The following is a 20,179-nucleotide window of genomic DNA, read 5'->3' as shown; positions in this document are numbered from 1 at the left end:
ACAACTTTATTATTGCCTATAGGGCATATTTCCTTCAGAAACCTGTCACATATCGACACCATGTATAGAGTCATTGCATGAACAACTCAGGGAGACCAGTCATAGGTCCTTACCGTCAATAGAAAAGGTGACCAGCTATGCATAGTGACATGCCATATAACATTAGTCCACAGTTTCCATCATAAAATCTGGCCAATATATGATACATTGTATATACATATACAAACACCTGACGAAGGACCCGGCAATATTGGAACTACGGGTTCCAGAACATCAGAGACAAAACTTGACCAACTATGGATAATGACATGTCATTTATTTAACCCACAAATTCTAACAGGCAACCCGGACAAGTCTTCTATGTAAAGAGTTATATGAACGCCTCGGAGAAAACATGGCATTGTCGGAATTGTAGGCTCGAAAATATCAAAGAGAAAAGGTTACCTACTGTGCATGGTAATATCTCCTATAGCTTTAATAGAAGTGCATGGATAAACCATAGGCAAATTAACCCACTTTGGAAAACTTATTTCTAAATACCAAAAAGTTTTGAAAAAATTCCCACGCGTACATCTTCATATTTTATGTGCACGCAGATAGTTTCGCGAAAAAATAACTTTTTCTGGCCTATGCAAAAAGGCAAAAAAATGTGTCATGGAATGCTACTTAAAAACACTGGATTTTATTTTTTGCAGAGGCAAAAAAAAAAAGATTTCCTCACGAAACTTTGTGCCGCGCACACATATTCTAAAGATGTATGCGTGATTGTTTTTTAACATTTTAAAAGGTGCTTAAAATGCATTTTTTGAAAAGTGGGTTCATGTGCCCATGCGTGCAGGACGTGCCCTCTCGTAGCTTCAACCCACATTTACCAGCATTAAACCGCAATGTTTGACATAGATAGAGTTGCATAAAAAATATCAATGAGGGCAATAATTTTATTATATAAAAACTGATTGTGAGTGAATGAAAAAAATATTTGACGAAATTTCTTTTATTACAGTCCCGACGCATCATACCTTATGTCCATAAGATAAGATGGTACCTTTAGCATTAAATGAGTGTATAGGTCTAACTCTATCAATGCATGCATCGTATCGTAAAATTATATCTTTGGCATTAAAATGAGCGTATACATATAACTTTATTAATGCATTCATCGTATCGTAAGATTATATCTCTGGCATTAAGATGAACGTATACATATAACTCTACCAATGAGAGTGCATCATACCTTAAGGTCATATCTTTAGCAATAATAACCGGTGGCACGTACCCCATCGTTCCAGTGCACACCACCATCCTCGCCCCATGCGCCTCCTATTTAAAACACCTCACGCGAGCTGAATCCCATCCATCGAAGCAAAACACCACATACAATCTACCGCCGTGCTTACCCACTTCCCTCACATCACGACACAACTAGCCTTGCCTTGCACCTATGGCGCCCACAGTGGCCGGATCACTACTGCCCCTGTCGGTCATCGTCCTTGCGACGGTCGCATCGACCGTTCTGCTGGCGCCGGTGGCGGTGAAGGACATTGACGCGCTCTTGGCCCTGAAGAGCGGCTTACATGACCCCAACGGCGCATTGAAGAGCTGGGACCCGCAGCTGGTGAACCCTTGCACTTGGTTCTACATCACTTGCGACGACAACAACCGCGTCACCCGCATGTGAGTAGAGTTGGATACCTCCATTCCCATACGCGAAATTCTGATTGCGTCCCTGTGCGTGCCTCCGGTACCCCACGTATTTCAAAACAATTGGTGTTCAAGGATTGTCCTAAGTCAAACTATAAAACAAAATCTGTTTCATTAGATTTATGGCGAAATATATTTTCACATATGAATAGTATTACTAGGGTCGCGCTATTCGTCACCCTGAGTAATAGTTATTCTTCACCCCTCTCTATTTTGACATCAATGCACCGTATTTTTACATTTCGTAAATTTTTTCTTATTTCATTCATAAAAAAAGAACGTTAGAAAATATGTACTCGCCGTAAAAAAATTTATGTTACGTAAATTTATGAATGTAAAAACATAGTGTAAAACATACATAAAAATGCGATTTTTTGGGTCTTATAACCTATATTTTTGTTTTTTTATACCAAATTTTACATATTGAACCAATATGCATGTAACTATTTATATTCTAAACGTAATTTATTTAGGAAGTGATCGTAAGATTACCTCCGGTGAAGAATAACTTATTCTGCATCTTGAGTGATAAATTTTATCTACCACCAGTGGTAGTTACCACCTGTCGGAGTAAATGGTCACGGGTAGCCTAACCGACTCCCCTTGGCTCTTTGAAGAATTATCAAGCCATTTAAGCCTTCAAGCATACAAAGCATAGGGCCGCCTTCCCCCGATCGGCTGTCCCAGGGCCGACTCCCAGAAGGCGACCCTACCTCATAAACCTCCCCCAAGAAAGATACGAGATAGCCGACTCCAGGAAGCCGGCCCCAAGAGGACCGACTCCCAGAAGCCGGCCATGAAGAAAGCCGACTCCCAGAAGCCGGCCATGAAGAAAGTCGGCTCCCATGAGCCGGCCAAGACTGCGCTTATTAAGACTGTACCCACGTAACGGCGATAGGATGGGGCGTGGCCGCAGTACCGCCCACTACCCCCGAATCCCGGGACAGGCATGGCCACAGGGCGCCGTACGGGCCAGCCATCCCCCGTCCGGCGCGGCACTGTAGTCGTGTTGGCCTTGATGTCACCCACGACAGGAGCCAGTACGGCCCGCAGGCGGCGGGCCCCTTTTGCCAGAGAGACGTCCGAAGGCGGCCTGGCCTCCTCTAGTCGGCCAGGGGTGTGGCCGGCTCCCAATAGCCGGCTACCTCCCTCCCTCGAAACATGTGCCTCATTAAGAAGACAAGACGAGGTAAGGCTACAGCGAGAGCTCGCAAGGCGGCGACACTGTACCCACGCTTACCTCGACAAAGCCCTCGTCATTAGAGGCGAGGCAACAGTAACCAGCCGCCGACAAAGCCCCCAAGCGGTGGGGCCGGCCTGCCGACCAAGAAGCCGGCAGCCGGTGGGACCCACCAGTCGGCGGGTCCCAATGACCGGCGGAGAAGCCGGCGAGCATAGACACTGACGGCTGGGACCCGCGCCCAGCCGGATTACCGTTGTACCCCTGGGGGTAGGCCTATATAAACCCCCCAGGGCACCCATGCAAAGGGTTGATCTCATAGAGTTTCACACACCGCATAGAAAGAAAAGGAGAGCTAGCCTTGCCCTTCTTCTCCCGCTAGCGAGACAGCTCAAGGAGCACTTGTAGCTACTTGTATTGATCTAGTGATCATGCGGAGACCCCGCAGAGTAGGACTAGGGGTGTTATCTCCATGGAGAGCCCCGAACCTGGGTAAGATCCGCCGGCGTGCATGTCTTCGCCTCATCCCGTTTCCAGGCACCGGCGACGTCTTACTGGCTCCCACAATGATAAGCCACCCGTTGGCATATGTCGCACCTACCACCCGACATTTGGCGCCCACCGTGGGGCCAGGTGCACCGTCGTCCGGAGACCTGTTCTGGACGGGAACCCTTTTCCTCCCCCGCGAGCGCAGCCAGCCTGCTGCACCCGATGGCGCTTGCCCCGACGCGCTGCAAGGCGTTGACGACGCCTGCGCAGCGAGCTGCCTCGCCGATCTTCTTGGCGAGGCTCACATCTCCGACGAGCCCGCGTCCGACGCGGGCACGGACTACCCCGAGAGTCGCCTCGTCAGCCTCCTCGACCAACTTCACATCTCCAGCGAGCTTGCTGTAGACTTGGAGTCGGTCGGCTCCACCGACCCGATGCTTGTCGACTCCGACACGGCATCGCTCGACGCCTACCCCTGCGACGTGGTAGTCTTCGACGACCCTCTCCCCCGAGCTGACAGCGGTAGCAGCGGTGTCACTGAGGTGCTGGTCATCAGCCGCGTCGCCGAATCGGGCGAGAACGCCCCCGACGCCTTACAAGCGGCGATGCATGACTTGTCCGTCCCCATCCCGGCCGACGCCGACGCCGAGACCCTCGAGGCACGCCGCCTTGCCCTCATCGCGGAGGGCCAGAAGATAGCCTCCATGAGACGCCTCACCGGGGCTCACCAGCGCGAAGGCGACCGCGCCGCCTTCGGTATGCCGTCTCATGGCGGGCCGAGCCGAGCCGGCCTCGTCAAGAAGCGCGGCGCGGCCATCGCCAGCATGCTGGGCGCAGACCGCCCCGTCTACGCCACACCGCTCGAGAATCTGCGAGCCGCTCAGGCGGCCGCTGAAGAGCTAAATGGGCTGGGGGCAGATGAGCTCCCCTACATGACAAGGCGCATCCAGCAGCTGATTGACGCGGCCGCAGAACGGCATGAAGCCGGCGCCCGCGCTAAGAGTCCTCCCCTACGCCGAGAGCACGCCGCGACATCCCGATCGCCGACTGCGAGCGGCGCCCGCGCAAGGAAAGACAAGGAGCCGGCTGCTAGCCGCAGCCGGACTCGGCTCACCATCGAGCGCGACGCGGAAGGCCGCCCTCGAGCAGTGGAGCGCCAAGGCAATCCGCCTCCTCCCCCGCCTCGGGGGGAGAGATATCCCACCCCGCCACTTGTCACACATCCGACTCTCGGTGGTCGACTAGGCTACCGCGAAGGAGTCGGCGAGAACGACGCCCGCCACCGGATCTACCGCCTAGCTCGATCCCTGGCGCTAGAAGAAGAAGACGATGTCGGCCCGCCATGCTTTGGCCCCCGCATCCGCGATGAGCCCTTCCCCAAAGGGTTTTCGCTCCCCAAAGACACGCCCAAGTACAACGGCTCTGTGAAGCCGGAAGATTGGCTCATCGACTACTCCACCGCTGTCAGCATAGCGAACGGCAACCGGCGCGTAGCCGTGAAGTACGTCCCTCTCATGCTGCAAGGCACGGCACGCACCTGGCTCAACAGCCTCAAGCCCTACAGCGTCAACAGCTGGCTAGACTTCACGGAAGTCTTCGTCCGCAACTTCACCAGCACGTACAAGCGGCCTCCCAAGCCCCGCCAGCTCTCCCTATGCGTCCAAGGGCCCGACGAGTCGACCCGCGACTACCTAACGCGGTGGGCCGAGCTCCGCAACTCCTGCGAGGGGGTGCACGAGGTGCAGGCCATCGAATACTTCACCGCCGGGTGCCGAGAAGGCACCCTCCTCAAGCACCGACTCCTCTGCGATGAGCCGGCTACCCTCGACGAGTTGTTGGTCATTGCAGACAAGTACGCCACAGCTGACTCCTCGAAGAAGACCGAGCTCCGAGTAGGCGCCTCTGGGAAGGTGCTCGCTCCGGCTCCTAAGACGCCGGCTGGCGACTCCAATCGGCGCCCCTACCAGAACGACCACAAGCGCAAGGCCCCTATGCCGCCTTCCACTAGTCGGCAGGTGGCCACGGTCGAAGACAAGCAGCCTGAAGAGCGGCCCGCTCCCAAGAAGAAGGGCGGCAGGCCGGCTTGGCAGCCGGCCTTCTCCTACGAGCAGACTCTCGATGCCCCCTGCAAGTTCCACAGCGGCGCGAAGCTGTCCAACCACACGACCCGAAAGTGCCACTGGCTCACCCGGATCTCCAAGGGCGAGGGGCTGGTGCCGCCTCCGCCTCCCGGCCCGCCGCCTCCAGCCCCCCAGCAGCTGGCTGCTCGACCAGCAGTCGGAGCCATCCAAGATGAGTTCCCTGATGAGCACGCCGCCTACATCGTCTTCACGAGCCAGGTTGAAGACAAGCGCGGCCGGCGCCGACAGCACCAAGAGGCCAACGCAGTCGCCTCCAGCAGTCCCGAGTTCATGCATTGGTCCGAAAGGCCTATCAACTAGAGCCGGGCCGATCACCCAGAGGTGATGCCGTCCCCTGGCTCCTACGCATTGGTGTTGGATGTCACTCTCGCAACAGAGAGGCGGGCTGCCCGATTCTCCCGCGTTTTGATTGATGGCGGGAGCAGTATCAACATACTGTACCGCGACACCATGGAAAAGTTGAACCTCAAGGCGAAGCAGCTCATGCCGAGCCGGACCGTTTTCCATGGCATTGTACCCGGCCTGTCCTGTCCCCCGATCGGCAAGATCAAGATGGATGTTCTCTTCGGAGACAAGGATCATTTTCGCCGAGAAGTGATCTGGTTCGAGGTAGTGGATCTGGAAAGCCCTTACCACGCTTTGCTTGGCCGACCTGCTCTAGCCAAGTTCATGGTTGTGCCCCACTATGCCTACCTGAAGATGAAGATGCCGAGCTCAAAGGGGATCATCACAGTGGCCGGCGACTACAAGAAGTCCATCGAGTGCGCTGTAGCCAGCAGCCGACTGGCCGAGTCCCTCGTAGTGGCAGAAGAGAAGAAGATGATGGATCGAGTTGTGGCCATGGCCGACAAGCAGCCGGCCTTGTCCCCCAACCCCAAGGAATATGATGCGCAGCACTCCTTCCAGCCGGCCAAGGAGACGAAGAAGATACCTCTGGACCCAGAGAACCCGGAGAGGTTTGTAGTCATTGGTGCAAACCTGGACAGTAAATAGGAAGGCGAGCTCGTCGACTTCCTCCGTGAGAATCGAGACATTTTTGCATGGTCCCCAAAGGACATGCCGGGTGTTCCGAAGGATTTCGCCGAGCACAAATTACACGTCCGAGCGGACGCGAAGCCGGTCAAGCAGCCCCTCCGCAGACTGTCAGAAGAGAAGAGAAGAATCGTAGGAGAAGAGATAGCCCGGCTCCTTGCCGCCGGCTTTATTATGGAAGTGTTTTTCCCAGAGTGGCTTGCCAACCCAGTCTTGGTGTTGAAGAAGAATAACAAATGGCGTATGTGTATAGACTACACTAGCCTCAACAAGGCCTGCCCCAAAGATCCGTTTGCTCTGCCACGGATTGATCAAGTAATAGATTCCACAGTCGGATGCGAGCTATTGAGTTTTTTGGATGCCTACTCAGGATATCACCAGATAAAGTTGGACCCAGCCTACCGCCTGAAGACCGCCTTCATCACACCATTCGGAGCTTTCTATTACCTGACTATGACATTCGGCTTGAGGAATGCCGGTGCCACTTTTCAGCGTTGCATGCAGAAATGCCTCCTCAAGCAACTCGGCAGAAATGCCCACGTCTACGTAGACGATATTGTGGTGAAGACAGAAAAGCGTGGCACCCTGCTGGAAGACCTCAAAGAAACATTTGCCAACTTGCGCCGATTCCAGATCAAGCTCAACCCCGAGAAATGCGTGTTCGGAGTACCAGCCGGCCAGCTTCTAGGCTTTCTGGTCTTCGAACACGGCATTGAGTGCAACCCTGTGAAGATCAAGGCCATTGAGAGAATGGAGATTCCCACCAAGCTACGAGACGTTCAGAAGTTCACCGGGTGCCTGGCCTCCCTAAACCGCTTTATCAACCGGCTAGGAGAGAAGGCTCTCCCCCTGTACCGACTCATGAAGAAATCCACTCATTTCGAGTGGAATGACCAAGCAGACCAAGCCTTCCATGAGTTGAAGAAGATGCTGACCACTCCACCTGTCCTGGCGGCGCCGACTGAGAAGGAGCCCATGCTCCTCTACATTGCCGCAACTAGCCGAGTGGTCAGTACAGTTGTCGTGGTCCAGCGCCCAGAAGAAGGCTGAGCCCAGCTAGTCCAGAGGCCGGTATATTATCTAAGCGAAGTACTATCCAGCTCAAAGCAAAACTACCCACACTACCAGAAGATGTGCTATGGAGTATACTTCGCCGCCAAGAAACTGAAGCCCTACTTTCAAGAGCATCCCATCACGGTCGTGTGCACCGTCCCGCTTGCCGAGATCATAGGCAGCCGGGATGCATCTGGCCGGGTAGCTAAATGGGCCATTGCACTTGCACCTTACACAATCTTCTATCAACCCCGCACCGCCATCAAGTCCCAAGCGTTGGCTGACTTCCTCGTCGACTGGGCCGAGACCCAGTACCTACCGCCGGCTCCCGACTCTACTCATTGGCGGATGCACTTCGACGGGTCCAAGATGCGCACCGGCTTGGGAGCCGGCATCGTCCTCACCTCTCCCAAAGGCGACAAGCTCAGATACACGCTGCAAATCCATTTTGCCGCCTCCAACAATGTGGCTGAGTACGAGGCGCTCATACACGGGCTCCGGCTAGCCAAAGAGCTCGGCATACGCCGGATCCTGTGTTATGGCGACTCGGACTTGGTGGTCCAGCAGTCGTCTGGCGACTGGGACGCCAAGGATGCAAACATGGCGAGCTATCGATTCCTCGTCCAGCAGATTAGTGGATACTTTGAAGGGTGCGAGTTCCTTCATGTGCCACGGGCCGACAACGACCAAGCAGATGCCCTGGCACGGATCGGCTCCACCCGACAGGCCATACCAACCGGTGTCTCTCTCCAGCGCCTCCTCAAACCGTCTATCAAGCCGTCTCCAGAGTCAGACTCTATCTTCGTACCGCCTGCCCCTGAGGCAGCCGGATCCGACTGGAGGGACCCAGCAGGCGGCTCGAGGACTTCGACAAGCGACCCGGGGACTGTCGTAGTCGCACTCGGCTCGGGGACTTCAGAACCCGGCCCGGGGACTGCAGCGACACAAGAAGCGGTGGCCGACTCCAACTCCCCAACACCCAACCCACCCACCCGAGTCACAGTGGCCGTACTAACAGTAGAAGAAGTCACAGCTCCATCATGGGCCCAGCCCATCCTCAACTTCCTAGTCAACAGAGAGCTGCGGACTAATGAGATCTCGGCAAGACTAGTGCAACGCCGAGCCGGAGCATATGCGATAATAAACAGAGAACTTGTCAAGCGCAGCGTCACTGGAGTCTTCCAGCGCTGCGTTGAGCCAGAGAAAGGTGTAGCAATCCTCAAGGATATCCACCAAGGCGAATGCGGCCACCACGCAGCCTCAAGATCACTTGTGGCCAAAGCTTTCCGCCATGGTTTCTTCTGGCCGACTGCTTTGGAAGACGCCAAAGAGATAGTCAAATGCTGCAAAGGATGCCAAGTCTTTAGTTCCAAGCAACACCTGCCGGCTTCTGCACTCAAGACCATCCCCCTCACCTGGCCCTTTGCCGTTTGGGAGCTGGACATGGTGGGCCCATTCAAGACAGCCCGCGGCGGCATGACACATCTGCTTGTCGCCGTGGACAAATTTACCAAGTGGATTGAAGCAAAGCCGATCAAGAAGCTGAACGGGCCGACTGCCGTGACATTCGTCGCAGACATCACTACTCGGTATGGTGTGCCGAACAGCATCATCACCGACAACGGCACAAATTTTGCCAAGGGAGCACTGGCACGTTTCTGCGCGACACAGGGCATCCGACTGGACTTAGCGTCCGTTCCCCACCCGCAGTCAAACGGCCAGGTCGAGCGAGCAAACGGACTCATCCTCTCTGGCATCAAGCCCCAACTGGTCGTACCACTGGAGCGATCGGCCGGTTGCTGGCTCGATGAGCTGCCAGCTGTCCTCTGGAGTCTGCGTACTACCCCAAACAAGTCAACCGGCTTCACTCCGTTCTTCCTTGTATATGGTGCCGAGGCTGTCATCCCAACTGACATCGAGTTCGACTCGCCTCGGGTCACCATGTACACGGAGGCGGAGGCCAAGGAAGCGCGAGAAGACGGCGTCGACGTGCTGGAAGAAGGCCGGCTGTTAGCACTCACCCGATCCGCCATCTACCAGCAGGGTTTGCGCCGTTACCACAACCAAAAGGTCAAGCCAAGATCTTTCCAAGAGGGCGACCTTGTGCTTCGGCTGATCCAGCGAACAGCCGTCCAGCACAAGCTCTCGGCCCCTTGGGAAGGCCCTTTCGTCATCAGCAAGGCACTAGGCAACAACTCCTACTACCTGATCGACGCACAAAAACCAAGAGCACGCAAGAGGGATGATTCCGGCAAGGAGTCGGAGCGACCATGGAACGCGAACCTCCTGAGAAGATTTTACAGTTGAAAGCAGTATGTACCACGCTACCGTTTTTTATTAAATATGAGAACAACGGGTCCCCCGAGGAGCACTCGGGGACTGCCCTCCTTTATCTATGAATGACGAGCGTCATACTCATGAATGTATTATTACATTTGATTTTCTGTCCGGCACCGGGTTCGACTAGTCGGCCCGGGGACTGGCCGCCTTAAGTTATATTAAAAGTTCTACCTGAAGTCAGACAAGTAGTGTGCCGGCACCCGAGCCCTCTCTTGTTGAAAGTCGCAGCTCGAAGAACCGACTGTCCGATTGGCAAGAGCCAAAGGCAGAAAGGATGCCCACACGAAAAACGGCTAAGGACTAACGAACTTATATAACGCAAAGACGGCCTCCAACCACGCCTACTGGCTGTCAAAACAGCCGGCTGGCTGGCCTCCCAATCACTTCGCTATAATCCAACTAGAGTACTTGCCCTCCCAAGCACTTCCCCAGCCACAGATTGCAGAGCAGCTGGCCGGCTGGGAAGGCGGCAACCAAGGGAGGGCGGCAAAGGAAACAGCCGAAGGATGAAAAGCAAAGAACAAGGGAAAGCCAAACGCATGCATAATTATATTTACACATAAGGCCCCAAACAGGCTGGCAGTCAATATAGTTCGAATACACTCCCAGTGGGTGAAATTGTGCAAACTTAACAAAACACTATTCCAAGAATGGTGAAACAGGAAAGTAGAGGCAGCAGACTAGACCAAAGGCGCAGCAGGGGAGCCGGGCTGGTCGGGGGAGACGGCGCCGCCGGCTGGAAGAGTGGCCGGCTGGCGGGTCTCGGCTTGATCATCGCCGGCTGTAGGCGGTGCACCCACGCGTGCCTTGTTGCTGGAGGCACGGTCAAGCTGAGGCTGACCGGCCGCTCCACCATCTGGCGCAGCGTCTTCACCCTCCTCCTCCTCCTCGCCCTCGTCGCTGGAGTCGATCTCCTCCGCCGAGTCCTCGCCGTCTGCCGGGTTCAGCCCGAACCACTCCTCCGGCTGGGCAACGCCGTTGTCGTCCACCTCAGGAGCGAAGGCGCTGGTGTCGGTGTAATCGGCAATCGCCGAAGCCCGCTGGATGATAGCCAGCCGCGCCGGCTCCAGCTCTGTGTCGGCCTCCTGCCGCCAGGTGGCCAGCTGGTCCGGACTCAGCTCGGGATACCAGGCCTTGGCGAACTCCAGCGCCCGCCTGGCGCCGGACCGAGCCGCAGAAGCCTTCCACGCCTCGAAGCGGCCGACTGCCACCTCCAGCCAGTCGGCCGTCCGACTGGGGGTGCGGGGAATCACCTCACCAGGCCAGAGAGCGGCCAACACCTGCGCCCCAACATGTTGAAGCCGGCGGAGCATGCGATGAGCCGGCTGAAGGCGGGCCTGAATCGCCAAGAGCTGCTCCTCCATCGACCGGCGAGCATTTGGCGCGATCTCGGCGCCAGCCTGCCTGTGTGCCTTGCGGTGGGCCTCGACGACCTGGTTGGCGGCGGTAGAGTAGCCAGGGAAGTACTCTGCGCAAGGAAGAAAGAGAAAGAAGAGAAAAACACCAAGTCAGAAAATGAGCTAAACAGCAAGCGGCAAGCAAGGACGAAGAAGAAGGCGGCCTACCGTCAACCAAGTCTTCGATCTGGCCATAGCCGTTGATCAGCGTCTGCTTCGCTTCAGCCCAGCTGGCCGCCTCTGTCTCATACTCGGCTTGGAGGGCGGCCTCGCTGTCCTGCACCGCCTTTAGGGCCGCCTTGTGGCTCTTCTCCTGGTCGGCCAACCTCTTGGCCAGGCGGTCACGCTCCTGTGCCAAGGCGTCAAACTCGGCCTCCTTAGCACGGAGGGCGGCCTGAGCCCCGCCCAGCTGTTCCCTCAGACTGGCGTTGGCCGCTGCAGGGATGGCAGAAAAGAAAGAAGCAATAAGGAAGAAGTCGTCAAGGAAGATCCGACCCGACTGCTCAGCAGTCGGCCCGAATCTCGGGGACTACACCCAGTGGATGCGCTGACGCGCCCCCACGTGAGATAAAAGACGAAGCACTTACCCCGGCTCTCAGACAGATCATCATTCTTCTGGGTCAGCTCCCGAGCCTGGGAGTTGAAGGCAGCCGCGCGGAGGTTGTGGTAGTTCTGCAAGTCAGGCAGAGGAGCGAATGAGAACAAGAATAGCAAAACAAGGCCCGCTAAGAAGTTCCAAGCCGCCTGCTCTGCAGCCGACTCGGAACTCGGGGACTACACCCAGTGGGTGCGCTGACGCGCCCCCACGGAAGAAACCAAGATCAGAAAAAAGCAAAAATAAGAAGACTAACCCGAATGGCCGTCCGCGTCGCAAGGAACTCGTCATTATATTTCCTCAGCGCCGCAGCCTGGGACTAAAGCCGGTTCCGGACGTCCTGCGCTGCCACGTTCACCACGGCCGTCCCTCCACCCGGCGTCCACCCCGAGCTGGCGCTGGCCGCCTCCATGTCCTCGGCCGATGAGCTGGAGCCCGCGGCCTTCTGCGGCTCCGATGCGGCCTTCCCCGTGCGCTGGCGCGATGGCGACTGGAGCACCAGATCCGTCCTCGCGGCCGGCTCGCCTCCGGCCGATTGCGCAGGCGGCAAGTTAGGCCGGCCGCCTTGGGTCGCCCCAGTCAACGGGATGACGCCTCCCTCTCCGGGATGACGACGTCGTCCTCCCTCTCCAATCCCGGCTGGTCGCCGCCGGCTTCCTCTGGCGGGGGCTCTGGGGCCTCAGGCGCGGCGACGCGCAGAGGGGTGACGAGCAAGGCCCCCTCCGCCATCGCCGCGGCCGCAGCCTCCGCTTGGGCCTTGGCCGCTGCGTCGGCGTGCGCCTTCGCCGCCTCCTCCTCCTGTGCCGCCTTGGCGGCAGCCGCCCTCAACTCCTCCGCCTCCCGCTCCTCCCGCGCCTCCCGCACGTTTCGCTCCGTCGCTGCCTGAAGCTCGGCACGGGGGTCCACGCGGCGGGTGGTGCTCCCGGATCCTCCCGGCGATCCAACGACGGAGGCGGCAGCAACCCGCTCGAGCGACAGCGAAGCCCTGATTTTTTGAGAAAGGATAAGGATTCAGAAATCACCAAAGGAAAGAAGAAAGAATGTACAAAGGAGTATACGCTTACGCCGACACCGTCTGCGGCTGCTTCACCACCTTGTGGAAGCGGGCCGCCTTCGCGGCCGCCTCATCCCGCCTGGTCGCCGCCGCCCCGCCCTTGGGCTTCTTCGGCCGACTGCCGAACAAGCCTGACGCGGTACGACGCTTCTGCCCGCCGCCCCGAGCGGGCGGCTGGCGGCGTGGGACGATTTCCGCCTCGTCGTCGTCCGGCCAGTCGTCGAAGCTGGCTCCAAGCCCGGAGCCACCTGCCTCGCCGCCGGCTTCGCCGCCACCCGCCTCGGTGTTGTCATCCATGGCGGACGCCCCCAAGTCATGGTCCTCCAGGTCGTGCTCCACCCGGTCGGGGAGGAATCAGCGCTCCGCCTCCGACCCGGCTGCAGGTCGAAGGAGAGGGCTCTGCCGAGATGTGCCGACTGGTCAGAGTCGGCCAAAAGGAACTCGGCGACAAAACTAAGAGAAGAAAGGGAAAAAGAGAACATACCGTGGGCGGTGGATGTGCCCGAAAATATGGCTCCTTGCCAAACCATCATTCTGCGGAAAGCTTGCAGTTCGCGAGGTAATTCACCATATGGGCCACCTCGTCGTGCGGCATGTCCTTGGTGCACATCCGACTCGGATCGAGCTGGCCGCTCATCTGACAGATCGGATGAGGGCGGCTCTGAAGCGGAAGCACCCGGTGCGCGACGAAGGCGGCCAGCAAGTCGGACCCAGTCAGGCCCTCCGACTGGATCATCACCCGCAGTCGGGCGACGGTCGTGGCTCCAGCCTGCGACAGCGTCACGGCCCGATAGGACCACTGGGGCCGCCTCCCAGCCGGCGGGCCGGCTACGTAAGCCGGCAAGTTGACATAGTCACCTTGCGGAGCGACGTTCTTCACGTAGAAATATGACTTCTGCCAGAGCTTCACCGACTAGATTAACGTGATGACGGGGAAGGGGTTGTCGGCCGCCGGCCTCCGCACGCAATGAAGGCGCCACTCTGGGCCGGCACGCCCTGCATACGGGTGCCCAGCTTAGATTGGAAGAACTCCCCCCAGAGCTCAAGGGTGGGGAGAACGCCAAGATAGCCTTCGCACAAGGTGACGAAGGCGGACAGCAGCACCACCGTGTTCGAGGTGAGGTGGTGCGGCTGGAGATGATAGAATTCAAGGAAGGAACGGAAGAAAGCGCTCGCCGGCAGGCCGATGCCACATAGGAAATGCGAGCGGAAGACTACCCGCTCGCCTTCCTCCGGCTCCGGCGTGATCTCCTTCGCAGGCGCGAGACGGACCCGCACCTGGTCCGCGCCGGGCAACCGCCGCGTCTTGCGGAGGAACTCGATGTGGTCCATATGGACGTTGGAGCCGTCCCAGTCCCCGCCATACTGCATAGTGGCGTGAGGCTGGCAAGAACGAGTGCGGCGGCGGAGAAAAGAACGGTGGGACGGCGTGGCGGCGAGGCGCTGCTGCGAGGAAAAGCGGGAGGAAGAAGATGGCGGAGAGGAGAGGAGCGTGCGAGCGTCTGCCGCTTCCCCTCCTCCCCCTACTTATAGCCTCGTGCGGCGAAGCCGAGGAGGCGAGGCGTGGGGAGGAACGTGGGATTAACTGCGCCCACTCCCCCACGCCCCGCGATTATTGCGCCCTAACGGCGTGCGGAAACCGCCGCCGGAAGACATGCGGAGGGCTTTGGGCTGCAAAGAATCCGCGCCTGGGCCTGGGCGTAGGAGTGGTGGGCCCTCGACCTGCGGCGACGTCTTGTCGCGCGCGTGGGTTGGCAGGCTCTTTTCAGCCAAGGGACGCCACGTGGTTCGCAGGCGACGAGCGTCCGGCCCGCAGCTCGGCGCACGCGCCAACAGACTCCCGCCTTCTGACTTCAAAAATTTCGCCAAGACGGCGCGCCCAACCGACGCCGGCCCTCAGCTACTGGCTCGTCAAGATGGGAAGCTGACCGAGCTTCTCGACCTCCTCTCAGCCTCGAAGCCCAACCAGCTTCGGGGACTACTGTCGGAGTAAATGGCCACGGGTAGCCTAACCGACTCCCCCTGGCTCTTTGAAGAATTATCAAGCCATTTAAGCCTTCAAGCATACAAAGCATAGGGCCGCCTTCCCCTGACCGGCTGTCCCAGGGCCGACTCCCAGAAGGCGACCCTACCTCATAAACCTCCCCCAAGGAAGATACGAGATAGCCGACTCCAGGAAGCCGGCCCAAAGAGGACCGACTCCCAGAAGCCGGCCATAAAGAAAGTCGACTCCCAGAAGCCGGCCATGAAGAAAGCCGGCTCCCATGAGCCGGCCAAGACTGCGCTTATTAAGACTGTACCCACGTAACGCCGATAGGATGGGGCGTGGCCGCAGTACCGCCCACTACCCCCGAATCCCGGGACAGGCATGGCCACAGGGCGCCGTACGGGCCAGCCATCCCCCGTCCGGCGCGGCACTGTAGTCGTGTTGGCCTTGATGTCACCCACGACAGGAGCCAGTACGGCCCGCAGACGGCGGGCCCCTTTTGCCAGAGAGACGTCCGAAGGCGGCCTGGCCTCCTCTAGTCGGCCAGGGGTGTGGCCGGCTCCCAATAGCCGGCTACCTCCCTCCCTCGAAACATGTGCCTCATTAAGAACATAAGACGAGGTAAGGCTACAGCGAGAGCTCGCAAGGCGGCGACACTGTAGCCACGCTTACCTCGACAAAGCCCTCGTCATCAGAGGCGAGGCAACAGTAACCAGCCGCCGACAAAGCCCCCAAGCGGTGGGGCCGGCCTGCCGACCAAGAAGCCGGCAGCCGGCGGGACCCACCAGTCGGCGGGCCCCAATGACCGGCGGAGAAGCCGGCGAGCATAGACACTGACGGCTGGGACCCGCGCCCAGCCGGATTACCGTTGTACCCCTGGGGGGTAGGCCTATATAAACCCCCCAGGGCACCCATGCAAAGGGTTGATCTCATAGGGTTTCACACACCGCATAGAAAGAAAAGGAGAGCTAGCCTTGCCCTTCTTCTCCCGCTAGCGAGACAGCTCAAGGAGCACTTGTAGCTACTTGTATTGATCTAATGATCATGCGGAGACCCCGCAGAGCAGGACTAGGGGTGTTATCTTCACGGAGAGCCCCGAACCTGGGTAAGATCCGCCGGCGTGCATGTCTTCGCCTCATCCCGTTTCCAGGCACCGGCGACGTCTTACTGGCTCCCACAATGATAAGCCACCCATTGGCATATGTCGCACCTACCACCCGACACCACCACTTGCGTTTGGTATGTTGTATGTAGTATCTGTCAAAATCGAGAGTATGTACGTGTAGTATGTAGTATATAACGATGTTTAGGTAGTGTATATACTACTTTTTAGGTAGTATGTATCATATTTTAAGCATACTCTTTTTTACGTACAAATATATACGTATTTCCTAAATATAACAAAAACTATGGGCTCATACGCAATTTTTTCATGTAATTTGCATTGAAATGTCTTAGATATAGTATATGAACATATTTAGAACGATAAAGTCATATATATATAATACCACATGGTAGTATATGAGACATGTGGGCTAACTACCACTAGGTCATGGTAGTATATAATAGTTCGAACTATTGGCTTTGCCAGTGTGGAACTAGATCAGCAAATCGCTTATGGTTGTCTTGGGTTTACAAAAAAATTGGAGTCGATCTTGCTGATCTAATGTTCCGTGTTTGGTTTATGCAATTTTATTTATTTAATTTTTTGGTTTAACGCACAATTTTTGCTACTCTTTTTTAGAGGGTTTTTTTTACTCGGAGTGGAGCAAATGCCCTTTTCCTCTTTTATTTATTTTTTGGAGAGGAGCAAATCCATGGAGTAAAACGTGGAAGAAACGTACTGCTTGGTCGTTTGAATTTATTTAATTTTAGATTAGAAGATTTCAAAAATAGTTAGGCGTATAGTTTTTCTTTTAAAAATACGTATTTTAGAATATAATATGGCTGGATGCATCGTCCAGATGCAGAGGCCGGGATACATCCTCCTTTTCTAAAAATAAAATAAAAAAAGTAGCATTATCATTGTTGCGGCCATACTCGATTGGGATGGGCCTGAAATAGTACAGTAACTATTTATGTGGACGCATGAGAAGATGTCGTCGGCGAGACAACGGCCGGCCAGCCCACCCAACCCAATGATGATGGGTGCCACAGGATCGAGGACGTGACCTGAGCTCCAGTCGAGAACGGCGGATCAGACGCCACCACGAGACATGGACAAAAAAAGATGAATTTGGGCGAATCTGGTAGGCCTGGTCCCAAACTCGTGGGCCTGAAGACGATGAACCTGGCCCAGTCAAGGCCTCCTCGAGTGACTGCTTGCTTGGAACACTGTCCTTTTTATATTTCTGGACGCATCTAATTTTTACTGGAGTAGTAATGATATTAATTTGTTTTAACAGAGGCCTTGCCCGCCTGAACCTGTCCGGACCGCTGGCGCCGGAGCTTGGCCAACTGGACCGCCTAGAATATTTGTGAGCCTCTTCAACCCGGTTTATTTCTGCCCGTGACAATTTACCAATGACAATGTTAACTCTATTGGCATCTGATCAATAGGGCAATTTATGACAACCACTTCACCGGCCCGATCCCGAAGGAACTGGTGGGGCTGTCCAACCTGATAAATGCGTGAGTGGAGCTCAGCTTCATGCATTCGTTCTTTGCATTGTTTCATCTACCCTATACGTTTCACCTGCAGGGATTTCTCAAACAACGACTTTTGCGGCCCGATTCCAACCGCTGGACCGTTTAAGCACATACCTCGTCGTAGGTACGTAGTAAGCATGCAACGCATCCGCTTTCAGTATACTTTCGATAATCAAGTTGTTATTTGCTATATACTCCATGTATATTTGTTCCACTACTGCTCGTAAGCGCTGACCATGCATGCATGCATGTCCATTGTTGATTTGGTGCAGCTTTGCCAACAACCCGCGCCTGGGCAAGAAGTGCTAGATGGCGCTAGTCGTCTGAGTGAAATAAACTGGCGGTAGCATGCAGCTGGCGAAGCGGGTGGCGTCGGTTCATGGAGTAGCTGGATTTGTGAGCGAGGCTAAGTTGTGTGTGCGCGCGCCAGAGTAGACATGTTGATTAGTTTCTGTTCTGTAAAAGCTGCGATCGATGTGGTGTTGCTGTTTCTGTTCCCCTAATAAAATCGCCAACTGATGTTCATGGAGTTGCTGTTTCTGTTCCCCTAATATATATATATATGGGGAAAAGCATGGCTAATGTGTTTCTTAGCAGAGAGTGCTATCCGAGCCACATGCAAGCATTGGGATCTGTTCCACACCCTTTCCCTCTTTGCATTTTCGTCATTTTTTATGTCTAAACTTTATTTCCTCTTTGAGATGATCATGGACCACTTTTGCATGTGAATAGGCATTAGGCCCAGCATTTAGGCTGGCACGCCTTGCCCCGCGTCAGTGTTCGGGCCGTGTGCCAAAGGTTCTGAGCCCACGAAAGGTACGCAACGTTTGTTTGGTTCCATGCATGGTGAAGGTGCATGCATTTTTTTCCTCGTTTATTTTCTGGTGTAGTTCGATCGTTTGCATATCTTCGGCTCTCCATTTGAATCTTAGTTAATCCTTTTCGAATTATATCCTAATTGCTTCAGATCAGCACCTCCTAGTCCTAATTAATCATGTTTTTATTCTTCCTCCCTGACGGCGTCCTATTGTTGAAATGTATCGCTTGGTAAGATGCTTTTTGGATGACTCAAGCTGTCATCTTTATCACTGTTATGAAGTATGGATTCGTCATGTGCTACACGGAACGTGTATCGATCGTATTATTATGATGCATGTTCGTTCATCCATACACAATCCTCTCATCGTGGACAAGAAAAGGCTGGTGGGCCTTTCGGCTGTATCAGGCTTAAAATCCTGACCCCAAAGAAATCTTCAGACTGAAATGGTCGAGAGACTGACCGGTATGAATGTGTTTTTTTAAGTCTTCGTAGAATTAGTGCGCCCCATGAGTGTGTTGTTGAAAAACACCATAGCCAAGATACTATGAACTCCAGATATTAACCATGTCTAGGTCAAGACAGAATCACTATTAACTGTTCTTGTCAAGACCGTATGTTATTGCGTGGAAACACATTTGTCAAAGCCTAGCATCATTGTGTCAGTAAACAACAACGTTTTAGCTCCCAATTATGTTGCGACACACATGCATTCATCTATGCCTGTAGGTGGCCACGCCATGTATGCCTCTCGAGTTACCAAGACATTTCAGAGCTAGTTTAGCATTCAGTTAGTTAGTCAACAAACAGATCAAGCCCTATCAAACCACACCTTTTCCCCGAAAAAAAGAAAACCTTTTCCTTCAGCATTTTTTTGTGACGAAACCTTTTCCCCCAGCCGACACTGTCAGGCATGCAGCGCCCCGCGCCCATAATGCAAAAACGAGATCATCCCGGATTCCAAGGAATTCAAAGGCACGTCAAGACGAGCACTCCGAGCCAAGCATGGGATTTCATTGAATACCAGGGCCTTCTACCACGCGCGAGGTGAACTGGTCAATGCCCTTTTTCTCGTGCATGGCTGATCCACCGGTCAAAAACTGCATGTGTTTCCTTATTCGGTGCATATGCATGTCTGGCACGAGAGACACATGCACTGATACTTGCTTTAGTTTCCCTGAGTGAAGACTCGTAATTCAAACTTGCTTTTTTTTGTTCACGGACAGACTGCCAGCGGTTGCCCTGCTCGCCTTCCCTCATTTCACGCAACAGCGTAGACGCTGTACGATTCACATGTGATCAGGGGTAGCATGCACCCCACATTCTCCCTCTCTCCCGCGGGATGAGGGTGGTGCGGTCCCCTCAGCGTGAGGAGGCGCGGCCGTTCGGGTCTTGAAGGCGCGACGGCCGGCCCTCCTTCGAGCGGTGGCCGGTTATGCGGCAGCAGGCCATCTGACCTCGTATCGGCGATGAGGGAGTGAATGGTGTGGACGAGTCGGTTGCATGTGTGGTCTAGCCTCTAATTAGATCTGATCTGGCCGGTGCGTCCTGCTCGCTGCGCAGCAGTGGAGATCAGTGGTTGTGTGTGTGTATGTGTCTGTGTGTGTTGGTTAGTTGACTGATTAGGATTTAATCTAGACGCCAACACTTGATGTGATTAAGGCCGCTTGAAATATACCCCTCGCAGTGATCTAGTATCCTCATACCTCTATAATGACACATAACCTTTATTTGTCATTGCCTA

At 55.3% G+C, this 20,179-nt stretch overlaps 1 protein-coding gene across 1 annotated transcript; it reads left to right on the top strand.

Moving 5' to 3' along the window:
• Positions 1 to 1,318: 1,318 nt before the first annotated feature.
• On the top strand, positions 1,319 to 18,211 carry LOC109768120 (protein NSP-INTERACTING KINASE 1-like). The gene is made up of 5 exons (XM_020326851.4): positions 1,319 to 1,674; positions 17,375 to 17,446; positions 17,529 to 17,600; positions 17,671 to 17,742; positions 17,891 to 18,211. The coding sequence occupies exons 1-5, from the start codon at positions 1,442 to 1,444 to the stop codon at positions 17,925 to 17,927; spliced, it is 486 nt and encodes a 161-aa protein (XP_020182440.1). The 5' UTR covers positions 1,319 to 1,441; the 3' UTR covers positions 17,928 to 18,211.
• The last annotated feature ends 1,968 nt before the right edge of the window (positions 18,212 to 20,179 follow it).

Source organism: Aegilops tauschii, chromosome 1 (genome assembly GCF_002575655.3).
Source record: "Aegilops tauschii subsp. strangulata cultivar AL8/78 chromosome 1, Aet v6.0, whole genome shotgun sequence".
In the NCBI taxonomy this organism is placed as follows: domain Eukaryota; kingdom Viridiplantae; phylum Streptophyta; class Magnoliopsida; order Poales; family Poaceae; genus Aegilops; species Aegilops tauschii.
This window is presented reverse-complemented; position numbering and strand designations above follow the sequence as displayed.